Source organism: Phascolarctos cinereus, unplaced genomic scaffold (assembly GCF_003287225.1).
Source record: "Phascolarctos cinereus isolate Bilbo 61053 unplaced genomic scaffold, phaCin_HiC Scaffold_1;HRSCAF=81, whole genome shotgun sequence".
Lineage (NCBI taxonomy): Eukaryota > Metazoa > Chordata > Mammalia > Diprotodontia > Phascolarctidae > Phascolarctos > Phascolarctos cinereus.
The window spans coordinates 7261799-7275140 of NW_027555514.1; the positions used below are offsets into that span (position 1 = coordinate 7261799).

General features: G+C 42.8%; 1 protein-coding gene across 4 annotated transcripts in view; it reads right to left on the bottom strand.

Moving 5' to 3' along the window:
- DGKB (diacylglycerol kinase beta) overlaps window positions 1–13342 on the bottom strand; it is a 667225-nt gene that overhangs the window by 470341 nt on the left and 183542 nt on the right. For all 4 annotated transcript variants that reach the window (XM_021000103.2, XM_021000102.2, XM_021000101.2 and 1 more), the window contains 2 exons: window positions 9501–9641; window positions 668–717 (listed from right to left, as the gene is read on the bottom strand). In XM_021000103.2, coding sequence (XP_020855762.1) covers window positions 668–717; window positions 9501–9641 — 191 coding nt within the window. The remainder of the gene's footprint in view (window positions 1–667; window positions 718–9500; window positions 9642–13342) is intronic.

Consider the following 13342-nt stretch of genomic DNA (forward strand, 5'->3'; position numbering starts at 1 on the left):
TGTCTCTTCTATTTATAATATCTTATTTGCCTCTTAAGTAACTGGAGCTTACAAAATATAGACCTGCAGCCTCCTCCCATGGAATAGGGCCTGCTCTAAAAACAGATATATTCATCTAGTATTCCCCCCAAAAAGTACATAATTGGGAGCCCAGAAAAGACTTGGAATAAGAAGATTTGAGTTCAAATCCTGCCTCAGATACTTACTAGCAGAGTGACCTTGGGAACATTCCTTAACCACTCTGGCTTTTCTCATCTGGTAAAGATGGAGTTGGAACCAATGATTTCCAAGGTTTCTTCCAGCTGTAAACCTACGTTACTATGATGCTTTGAGTAGCTTTCACTCCCTTGACTAGTTATTTCCTAAAACTGAGGAGTCTTTTTTTTTTCTTCTTCCAAAACTAATGTCATGTTCCTTGTGCTTTACAATTTATAATCTCCTCCCCGTCAGCCCCCTCCCTCTGCTGGGCTCAGATTTGTCAAATGCTATGGTTTCATATCACAGTGTCCCAATGTAAATAACCTGGCTCCAACAGCTGCTTTCTTGGATCTCTGACTCAAGAAGCACAAGCTTACATAGAAATTAGGAGAAGCACATTACCAGCCTCTTCAGAAAGAAGTATTTTGAAGTTATCAAGGAAAATTGAAAGAAAAAAAATTGCAATCACCGAACTGTCCAGGAAGCCATTGCCATCGGTGTCATAGAGGCGGAACATGACTGAAAGAAAAGAAGGGAGAGGTTAGGCAAGAATAGAAGCATCCTCAGAGGCTGACTCTGATTCACCTCTAGGTAGCACTACCTGCACAGCCAGCCCAGTGAACGTGCCTCGGGCTGGCCAAGGAAGCAGCCAAGGGCAATTGTCATCCATCAGGGTGATTAAGGAAGCCACCAAGCCATTTGCCATATTCAGCATCGGTCTATTGAGGAGTCCTGGGGGTGCTGAACTCTTGGGGATCATTAAAAAGTAAAAAACTGAAACTAAAGGACAACAGAAGGAGAACACTGCCCTCTCCACTCAGGGAAGCAGCTGGACTTGGGCGAAGAGAAAAGAGATGCAATTTATTTGGCATCCATCATACGCTGGCCACAAGGAAATGTGGCTGATTCTCTTGGGCTCTGAGTTTGCTCATGGGCAAGACCAGGCTGAGGACTGGCTGACCTCTATCAGAGCCCTGTGGGGATGGCCAAATCCCATGAGGAAGAATCTAGACTCTTTGGGGACTTCTGTACTTGCACCCCCAGGGTTTGCCACAGTGTCTGGGGCACAGTACGCACTTTCCGAATGATTATGGGTTGGTAATCTATGGAGTTCTTTCAGAATTCGAGGGGCAGAGACTGGGCCCAGGATTGTATGGCTTGTGGTGAGAAAACTCCCTCTACTGATGCACATCAGCATCTCCTCTGCAATTCACAGCCCTAGGATGAGAACATGGACAAATTCTTGCCCAGGGTCCCCAGCCAGGATGACTCAAAGGTGGATCTTCCTGGCTTCACTCCACAACTCAGCTTTTCTTGGTGGCCCAGGATAGAGAGCACAGAAGTAGGAATCAGAAATCCTGGCCTTGCACACTTATTAGCTCTCTGTCTCTGAACAAGTCACTTGCCCCCTTTGACATCAGCTTCCTCACCCACAAAATAGGGATACTAATTGAAAGAGGTGAGGTAGAAAGGCCTAACGGGCATCAAAGAAGAGCTCCCCCTTCCATGTTTCAATCACTGGATAAGATTGTAGTTGACAGGTTTGAATGGATAACGAATCCCCTGCTTCACCAACTGCCAGGGAAGCTCTGACATCAGCTTCTGGGCCCAAGAAGCCTGGACTGTGTTTGGTTTTACTTTTACAGCTAAGTCAACCACACCATTGCTTATTAACAAGGCACCCCCCCGCCCCAGTCCTTCAAGTACCACACTAAGACCTCCCCAAAGACAAGCATTTTGTTACTGTCAATTCTGTTACTTTGGATAAAATATGATCCAAAGTTGCTTCAATTAAACCAGTATGACCAACTATTTGCCATTACAGAAATTGCATGCTGCTGTTAAAATGTAAATCATGAGTCCATTAAACATCCTCCACATGCTCATTATTAGACTCAGCAAACATTTTCTACATAGAACTGCAACAATTCACTGATGGGGCCAATCGCTTCATGGCTAAGAATTTCTGAGGCCTTACTCCTTGTCTAATAAAGATGGTGCCCTGGCTGGAGTGGGCACTGAAGCCAACTTCCCCTGAGAGTCAGACCTCGGACTTGCAGTGTTTTATGATAAGCCATGACTGTGGGGAGATTGGTTTTAGCAGAATAAATAGGAGGAGGGGTAGACAGATCACTGATGGGCAGACTTGGGAATAAAGACAGGCAGACAGATATTTATCAACAACGGATATAAGAAGATTCAAGTAAGCTTGGCCCAGTTATAAATACAGGTATGTAATTACAGATATTTGTTCAATATAGAAACAACTTGGGCCTCCTAGTACATTTATTCACATGGGCACAAAGGATTTTATTCATTTTTGTCATGTCTTCTCCCATACCAATGTATGGCATTCTCCACATTGTAACTGATACTGAGAAAGGCCGAGCCACCTAGTGGCTACTCAGGGAGATCTGGGTTTGAATCCTGCCTCTGATACACAGCCTGTGTGACCCTAGACAAATCACTTCAATTCTCAGTGGCCCAAGAACCCTGACTCTAAAGACTAGACTTTATAGAGAATCTGCCAAATGAAAGCATGTGTCTGCACAACATCCCCAAAGCAACGCCATCTTTCCAATGGTGACTGTAGAGAAGCCACTGCCCACTAGAGAATGCTGGCAAATGCCCACCACATATAGTGGAAAAATACTATATTTTGAGAATTTTAGGATTCAGGTTTTTTATTCATTTAAGCTGGGATTTCCAGTATGAAATAATGATCAGCTCCATAGTACTGTTTACTTCAAGAGTTATCCCAATGATGGTTTCAGTGAGTGTTCAGGGGACGAGATTCCATCTCAATACTGCTGGAATGATGAGAGAGAAAAACTGTTTATGAGCCCAGGTACAAAATGGAGTACATCTGATTTCTTTAATACTCCACATGGCATCTGGGCGGATCCACCCTCTTCAGCCTTTCCTCCCTCCCCCCTGCTATTGCTGCCGTTCATGAGTTTCAGTCATGTCTGACTCTATGTGACCCCATTTGGGCCTTTCTTAGCAAAGATACTGCAGTGGTTTACCACTTCCTTCTGCAGCTCATTTTATAGATGAGGAAACTGAAGTGAACTAGGTTAAGTGACTTGCCCAGGGTCACATAGCTAGTAAGTATCTGAGGCCAAGGTCTTCCTGACTCCTTACTGGTACTGTGTCCACTTCACTCCCTAGCTTTGTATATAAGGATATAAAACATAAAAGATAATACCCCAAATAATTTTCATTGTGCACACAGGCACAAAGTGATATGTGTATAGATACATCTATCTGTATAAATACACATATATGTATAAAGCACGTGTCTATAAAGCTGCTGTATGCAAATATTTGAATATAGACAGATAGTTAAACAAGCAGGCAGACATACGTTAGTCACATAAAGAGGGAAGACACATTCCTCGGGAGTCAAAAGACCCAGTTCTCTTCCAAAGCCTCCTGTCATGCCTTGCTGGGTAACCTTGGGCACATCACTGAGTCACTGGGAAGTCAGCTTTGTCATCTACAAAATTGGGGCAGGGAGAGGCAAACGTATTCTCTGTGTCTCCCAGGACTATTGTGAAGAAAGCCTTTTGGAAAGTTTCAAAGCCCTATGGCAGTACGAGCTGCAGTCACCTCCATTAGTATGATCTCTTTCCTTTACATCTGGGTATGGGGACAAACAGTCTTGGGACAAGGTGCTCTCCCATCTTAATTCTTTTCTATTTCATATTCTGAGGTCTCTGGCATAGATGAACAAAAGAACTGCTTCTTGGAAGTGTCCACAAATCCTTAGGCTGCAAGCTCATTTTGCTGAGCAGGACTCATTGCAAGCAGCCTTGGAAGAGCTCCAGGTACAAGCAGAGACACCTCCGGGATGGCATGTAGCTCATCTCGCTCTCACATGGTCAATCTTTCGGGATCTGGATGCTGTCATACAGCACATTGGCCTTCCCACTCAGTTTCTTGTTCTATTTTGAAAGTCTTTCATATACATATTGAAATGAGAGTCATGGATGGAGGGCTATGATCTATCAGTGCCCTCTTAGATCATAAAGAACTCTTCTGTTCCGTAGATCTGACAGTCTTTAGTAAGCCCTAGTTGACATACTATATCTGTTTTGGGACCAGGAGAATATTTTCAGGTGCTGATATAGTGAAGATTTCTCAGCTTCCCCACCACATTATGTCTGCTCTTTCTTTCACGTAGTATGGTGGGTGGTGAGGAGATACTTACTCTCGTGGCCATCAGGAGATATGGATTATGGCCTTAGCCCTAGCATTAACTATGTGGGCAATCTTGGACAAGTCCCATAATTTCACTGAATTGAATAAAGCTATGGCTAGATGAGACAATCTTGTTCTGCTTTGCCCTGGTACCAACCTTGGGGCAGTGGGCAGACAGATGCTGAGTACAGTTTCCTCTCTTCCTTTCTTTGGAACTAGTTGCTGTGGACTCAACCCCTCAGTCTTTTAATGAGGAGAAGAATGGTATCTCACCTTTTTCCTCCTGGCCTCCCACTATGAAGGCTGATCTCACAGAGCAAAGAGATATGAACACAAGTGTTAGGCAACATCGGCCCCAGAGCAGCTTCTGCAACTTTGAGTTTCTTTTTCTGAGCACGAGTGACCCAATGGTGACCTGAGATGCATGTTCCGAGCTTTGGCAGAAACTTTACGATTTTAAGAGGCTGGAAACTCCTGGGTCTGGCTGCTGGTTGCCCAGTAGGAGATGACCTTCATGACAACTTCTTGGGGGAAAAGATGCCAATGCCGTTACAATGAGCTAAGCATGCTGTCTGGCCAGAAGCCACGGACCTTGAGTGAGCTACGCAGACTGCATGTATACGATGTCAAGACAAAATCTCCAATAAGTAGTGAACAAATCATTCCATACTCCTCAGTTCACAAATTGTTAATGTTTTAAGTATTGACCCCGTATTCAAGGATAATACAAAGGATGGGTTACTGTTTCATGGCTTAAGAATTAGTCAGTGTGTGCTTATGAGTCTTTGTACATAAGTGTTTCTTGGGGGATGAAGAGGAGGAAGAGTAAGAATAGGCACAGGAGGAGGATGGTAATGATGAAGAGGAGAAGGAGGAGAAGGAAGAAAAGGAGGAAGAGGAGGAAGAAGACAAAAAGGAGGAGGAAAAAGAGGAAGAGGAAGAAGAAGAGGAGGAGAGTCTACCTTGACTGATTCTAAGCTCCATAGACAGGCTTTAGCAGAATGACGTACAAAGCCAGACCAGCCAAACCAGAACATTCCACATATTGAAAGACAACCCGAAGAAGCAAGATCTAAGTGGAGTAGCTGAACTTCAGACAGACTCAAGAAAGAGACACCAAACACAGAGATCTTTCCCGTGATGCATCTGCTAAGTTCTGTGTCTCTGCTGTGTTGTGTGTGAAAGGCTGACATGAGAATGCTTTTGGGGGTTGTTAAGAGAGGAAGAGCTGTACAGCAGCTGGAGGGTTCAACTGGAGCTGGGAAGATCTGGGTTCAGATCTTATTCCTAAAAATTATTACTTGTGTGGCTTAGGGCAAGTCATTAAGCCTCTCTTGGCCTCTGTTGCCTCATCTGTAAAATGGGGATAATTTCAGTCCTACAACACAAGGTAGTAAGAACCCAGTGATCAAGGTTCCCAGCATATTCTTTGTAAAGAGTAGACCCTCAAAATATGCTTGTTGAATGAGCAAATGAATTAATGAATGAAATTAATCCCTAGGCAAGAAAAATGCAACCACAAAATGTATTTTTTTAAAAAAAAAGCTTTCCTTAATAATTGCGCTGTCACCATTATGCAAGGGCAATCATTATTACACTAAGTGATGAGATTAAAGGAGTCATTTAAAACCTAATGAAAATCTCTATGGGAGGTAAAGGAAGTAGGAGAAGTTGTTTAAAAAAAATTTAAATACAGAGATGGTTTAAAGAGGGAATAAAAAAATATCTTAAGGGATAAAAAAGCTAGCAGTACATGGCACAGAGCCAGGAGTGTGAAACCTGATTCTCAGGACCCCTTTACACTCTTCAGTATCACTGAGAAGCCCAAACTGCTTTCTTAGCATATCTTTTACATATTTTCACCATATCAGACATTTTCAAACACCTTAGTACTAATACAAAAATAGTTTTGACTCCAGGGACTCCCTGAAAGGGGGGGTTCTGATCCCCTCAGGAGTCCTCAGGTCACGTTTTGAAAACTACTGAGGAAAGTACTTGGGGGAGTGATGCTGAGCCAAGAAATAGTGGGAGGGTAGGTAGGCCGAAAGTGTTACTGTGACTGAGAGAGAAGTGAGGGGACCAGAGAGATGAGTGAAGGTAAGAATGCTGCTGATCCCCAGGGGATTCAGAAGTACAAGATCATTGGAAACACTGGAAAATGAAGCGTCAGCCAGCCAGAGGGCCAGCGATGGGCACGAGGGAAGGAAAAAGCAGGAGGACAGGATTCAAAAGGAGAAGGGACCTGAGTGGCCAGACAGGCCAGAAGTACCCTCCCTAGCTCACCTGGTTGGGGAGGGGCCAAGGCCTGAATCAGATTGGCCAGCCTACTGTCCCACAGGAGGAAGATCAGAGAACTATGGTTTGTAAATTGAAAGAAAATGAGTTTTTGCTGAAATGCATTACTTTGGAGGATTTACTGTCTTCAGCACAAAACACACGCTTAGATGGTCCAACACACACACACACACACACACACACACACACACACACACACACACACACCAGGTATTTGAGGAAAAGAAGAAGATAATCCAGTTAGGTGGCTCTTACTTGGCTACAATGACTAACGAAAATTCCTCAATACATCAGGCAGCTATTGGGATGCCCCCACTGAACTCTGAAGGAGAGCCGCTATCCTACTGGCAGGCAGACTCCTCACAGAGGATTGGTGAGAGGATGGGAAGAAGAGACCTCCCTTCCCGGGGACGAGAAAGTGAGGAGAAGGTGGAATTGTTTGTGTTTCCATGGGAACCATCCACCAGAACACTTTTCCACCTTCACCAAATCAGCAAACCTGTTATGGGCCTGCCAGGAGCTAGAGATACAAAAACAAAGCAGCCGCTTCGCCCAAGGGGCTCCCGTTAGACTAGGAACGTTGTAAGACCCTGCAATTCCTTCATGGCTGCAGAGAGAAGTCGCTGCGGTCACTGGACTCTGGGATAAAGTCCGCTTGACTTCGCCGGCAGGGCATTGGGGCATCTCAGCAATGTCGGGGAGTTACTGCGAGTAGCAGAGAAGACCGTCGGCCACCCACTCAGACACAAAGCAAGTTCTGAGTTCACGAGCCAAGGGCTCACTGAATTATTTCCCAAACACAGGGATTTTCCAAACAAAGACGTACCAAGCACACACTGCATTGCAATGACTCTCTTTCTCCACCAGAGGGAGACCCTTCATTACAGTTGACATCAAGGTTGTCTAGGCCTCCTGACTTTTCCTCTGTCAATGCTGGACAATCTGATTCAGTAAACCAGGCAGGTTCCACACAGAGCAGCCTTCAACAGAACTGTCGCCCCAGTGTCTGGATCTCAGGGCAGCCAATAGAGCCATCACCGTCCCTCGCCCGCCTGCTCACCCGCCACTTGTGCCTGGCTGACACGAGGTGTTGGCGTGCAAAGCTGCTAGCTAGCTCACATTCTCAGCGAGGGGGAGAAGGGCTCATGACACAGGATTGACAGCGCTCCTGGGGGGGGGAAACCGGCTGTCAATGGTGAGAAGAATTCCTCACACACCAGAAGCTGCCAGGCTTCAAAGGCCCACCCTGGAGGATGGTGCCCAGCCTGGCCGCCTCCAAAGGAAGGCTGACTTTGAGCAAGCAGGATGGTACGCCTCTGGAAACATCTAGACTCCCAGGGATCGGGATCGCTGCTGGGACACACGGCTTTCTCCCCATTGGTCTGGGACACCTGGTCAATGGAACCAAGAATGGCACCAACCCCTCAGAGGACTGCATTAGTCCAGCTGCCACCGGAAAGGGCGTTTCTGTTCCAGGAGTGGGGTCAGTGCCACGGCCCGCACTGAGGGTGACTATCAGCATGATGAATGAGACCTTGTCATCAGGCCCCCAGGCCCAGAGCTACTATTCTGGTGCTCCAGAACAGTTGCAATCGTTGGTGAAATTAGGAACAGACTCATCCATTCTGGAGGGCAATTTGGAACTACACTCAAAGGACTATAACACTGCATACCCTCTGACCCAACAATAGCACTGCTAGGGCTGCATCCTGAAAGGAGCACAAAAAAGGGAAAAGGACCCAAGTGGACAGATATATTCATAGCAGCTCTTTCTGTGGTGGCCAAGAATTGGAAATTGAGAGCATGCCCTTCAGTTGGGGCATGGCTGAACAAGTTGTGGTATATGATTGTGATGGAATACTATTGTGCCATAAGATATGATGAGCAGGCAGACTTCAGAAAAACTTGGAAAGATTTATATGGTCTGATGCTGAGTGAAGTGAGCAGAACCAGGAGAACATTGTCCACAGCAACAGCAACATTGTGTGATGACCAACTCTGAGAGACTTAGCCCTTCTCAGCAATACAGTGATCCAAGACATCATAAAGGACTCATTGTGGAAAATGCCATCCACATCCAGAGGAAGAATCATGGAGTCTGAATGCAGATGGAGCAGACTATTTGCTCTTTTTTTCTTTCCTCATAGTTTTTCCCTTTTGTTCTGGTTCTTCTTTCACAACATGACTCATGCGGAAATATGTTTAATATGATTGTGCATATATAGCCTATATCAGACTGCATTCCATCTTGGGGAGGAACGAGAGGAGGGAGAGAGAAAAACATTTGGAACTGAAAATCTTATAGAACTTAATGTTGAAGAAAAAAAAAAAAAGAACAGCTCTAAGAACCAGGCCTGCGGTCTGAGGCACCCTGGGTTTCCAGGGCAAGTGGGGAGATGGGTCTGAACAAGTGAGTCTTCAGGCTGTGCATGTCCCTGAAGAAGGAGGTAGCCCTGGATGTCACACAGTGGCATGGTGACAGGGTCCTTGTGACACTGGCGGCTGGTTCAGGACACACAAGGTCACTGCTAACAAGCATCCTTATGGGAAGGTCTGTGGAGCCGATCAAATGACGGTGCAAGGGAGCGACGCTCCTGGTCTCTGTCTTGTTGAATTATCCTTGCTAACAAGGCATTAATCTGGGAATGGGGGAATGATTTCATTTGGTTTTACCGTCTGAAGGAGTATAAGTGTTCCAGCACCCTCTAAATCCATGCACCCTTCCACAGAGCTCTGATGGATCCACCCTAGTTTTGTCACCTTCCCATCTCATCGTACATAAGGTAAATAAATGGGCAACTCACACTCTAGTTTGTCTTCAGGTCTCCCTCGTTCGAGCAAGGACAAGTAGCAGACGATATCTTTCAGCTGGATGACTTGAGGCATGTGCAAACTGGCTGGAGAAGTGTGGGGGGGAGTTACAGCACCCTTAGTCATCCGCAAACCTGCAAAGAAATGAGTCCATTTTGAATATGCATTTTTTTCTGTGTACAACGCTTGCAGATGCAGAATGAAGAGTAGTGTCCATTGCCTACTCTGTGCTAAGACCTCACTTATGGTTCAGAGAGCCTGGAGTATAGGCAATCAGAAAGCAAACAGAGGAGCTCCCAAATTTGGAGAGTGACCACAAGAACCAGGCAGGAAAACCTGCACTGAAAGTAGATGCTCTAAATCATAACTAATAAGGAAATAAGGAACCAACTTGTGAACCTAGCTCAAGTCATTCTGAAAAAGAGCTGGCCACACTTGGCAATTTTAAGAGAGTTTTGTTTTCTGTTTTTAGGTTAATAGGATGAAAATGACTCGCAGACCAACGACACTACAACAGTATTTGGAAGGAAAAAAAAGCTGCTTCTGAAGAATGGACACATTCTCCCACAGGAGCTGACAGAAGGTATTTAAAAACAAAAATGAAAACATTGCAGGACCTGCACACCAAAGGATGTGTGAGGGCCACTGTCACACTAGGAATCACGAGAAGAAAGGTCTTCAAACACTGCCAACGCAAATGCAATTTGAAGGAGTGATTAGGGATCTGTAGAAAGACACCAGAAGAATCTAGCTGGAAACACACAACAGAAAGATTTAATTCAATATTGCCCAATTAAAGATGACACCATTAAAAAAAAATACTAATTCAGAAAACAAAATCACATCAGAAATTCTTGATGTGCTTAATCACCCAGTGAAAGCCAAAGCCAAATGATGTGGTGAGACAAAGATTCAACCACGGCAAAGAAGGAAATGATTCAATACTAATCAAATATTTTCCTGCATGGTCTTGGTAAAAAATAAATAAAAGGAGAGAAAGAACTCCTGAAGAAAGACATGGAATGTTTCTAATTGTTTGTATAAGAAATCCTACACAATAGGATCAAATGAGAAAAAAAGGAAGCTTCTGTGATGTTAACAAACAGAAGAAGAGAACAGTGACATCAAGGGAGGCAACCAACTGAAAAATGGTCGAAGCCAATTGAGATCTACAATTATTGGCTGAAACACTTTCCAGGGGCACATGCATGACTAGTGAATCATTTTAACAGATTCCTCTCTGTTGTAAGCCTGAATTTGTCTTTCTTTTTTTAAATAGCATTTTATTTTTTGCCTCAATTAGATGTCAAGACAATTTTTAGAATTCATTTTTGCAAGATTTTGAGTTCCAAATTTTCTCCCTCCCTCTTCTCACCTTTTCTTAAAATGGCAAGCAATTTTGTATAGGTTATACATGTGCTATCATGTAGAACATAATTTCAAATTAATCACAATTGTAAAAGACAAGATCAAAAGAAAAAAATGAAAAAGAATAAATGAAAAAAATATGCTTTGATTTGCATTCAGAGTCCATCAGTTCTTTAAACAGATAGCAATAGCATTTTTGCTTGTGAGTCCTTTGTGCTTATCTTGAATCATTGTGTTGCTTAGAAGAGTTGAGTCATTCATAGCTAATTTTCACACATTGTTGCTGATACTAAGTACAATGTTTTCCTGTTTCTGTTCATTTCACTTTGCATCAGTCCTTACAGACCTTTTTCCCCCACCCCTGAAATCTGCCTGTTCATAGTTTCTTATTGCCCAATAATATTTCATTACATTTTCATTACATTCATATACCAAAACTTGTTCAGCCATTCCCCCACTGATGGGCATCCCCAAGGGCTGAAATATATAGATATAGATATAGATATAGATATAGATATAGATATATAGATATAGATATAGATATAGATATAGATATAGATATAGATATAGATATAGATATAGATATGTACAGATATAGATATAGATATAAATATAGATATAGATATAAATATAGATATAGATATAGATACAGATATAGATATAGATACAGATACAGATACAGATATAGATACAGATACAGATACAGATACAGATACAGATATATAGATATAGATATAGATATAGATATAGATATAGATATAGATATAGATATAGATACAGATACAGATATAGATATGCATGCATGCTACTGTAGGTCTTTTTTCCCTTTTTTATCCTCTCTTTGGGATACAGACCTGGTAGTGGTATTGCAGGATCAAAGAGTATGCACAGTTTTATAGCCCTTTGGGCATAGTTCCAAATTGCTCTATAGAATGGTTGAATCAGCTCACAAATCCACCAGCAGTGCATTAGTGCCCCAATTTCCCCACATCTTCTCCAACATTTATCATTTCCCTTTTCTGTCATATTAGCCAATCTGACAGGTGTGAGGTGGTAACTGAGTTTTTTAAATTTGCATTTCTTTAATCAAAAGTGATTTTTAGCACTTCTTCATATGCCTATAGACAGCTTCATTTTCTTCATTAGAAAATTGCCTACTCATATCCTTTGACCATTTATCAACTGGGGAATGACTTGTATTCTTATAAATTCGGTTCTCTATATATTTGAGAAATGAGGCCATTATCAGACACACTCTGTAAAGGTTTGTTTCCCAGCTTTCAATTTTCCTTCTAATCTTGCTTGCACTGGTTTTGTTTGTACAAAAAGCTTTTTAATTTAACATAATCAAAATGATCTATTTTACATTTTGTAATGCTCTCTATCTCTTGTTTACTCATAAACCTGTAACTCACTTAACTCTTCCTTTAAGAATTTGGATGTTATATCACTTAGTGTGTAATAACTGAAATTACTTCATTGTCTACGGCACCTTTAGCAAGATGTTGTAAGTTCTTTCCTTATCTTTTAATTAGGTCTATTTTTGTTTTTCTTTGTCTGAGAACAGGATTGGTACCCCTGCTTTTCTTTTTTTTTTAACAGCAGATGAAGCACAATAGATTCTGCTCTGGCCCCTTACCTTTACTCTGTATGTGTCTCTCTGCTTCAAGTGTGTTTTTTGCAAACAACATATTATATGATTCTGGTTTTTGATCCATTCTGCTATCCACTTCTGTTTTATGGGAGAATCATCTGTATGTCACCAATGGTTGAATCCATGAGAGCTAATGAGATCACCAAGTGAAAGAGTAGAGAGTAAGAAGAGAAGAGGATCTAGGTAGACCACCAGGGTCAATGGGCATGTCCTGGATGGAGATGCAGCAAGCAAGACTGAGAAAGAGTAGCCAGAAAGGTAAGAGGAGAACCAAAAGAGAGAGATGTCTCTGAAAACCTAGAGAAATACTTGAAAGACCTTCTTGATACTTCAAGGAGAAGAGGGTGATCGAGGCCATTAGATTTGGTAGCTACGGACAGAGCAATTTCAGTTGAAAGATGAGGGCACAAGTCAGACTGCAGAGTCAAGAACTAAGCAATAGGACAGTAATTTCAAATAATTGATAGGCTGAAAAGGAGGTTTTGTTATATTTCTATTTGTCTACAGAGTCTAGAAATTACAAAAAGTGAGAGTGGGGTGGGAATGAGGATAAGAGTGAGGGCAGATGGGACTTCCTAGAGTATTGACCCTGGGTGAGTCACTTAATCCACATGAGCTTCAGGAAAATCTCTAAGATAATAAGAAGTAGCTGGCCAGGTGTGCCGGTAGAATGAGTCCCCGCCTAATAAAACCACAGATCCTGAAAGTGTTGGTAGTGATAACTCTACAAACATGTGGAAATATATATGTGTGTATGTATAAGCATATGAAGACTCAATGCTTCAGAGATCTGGGATTTCATCAGTGTATGCT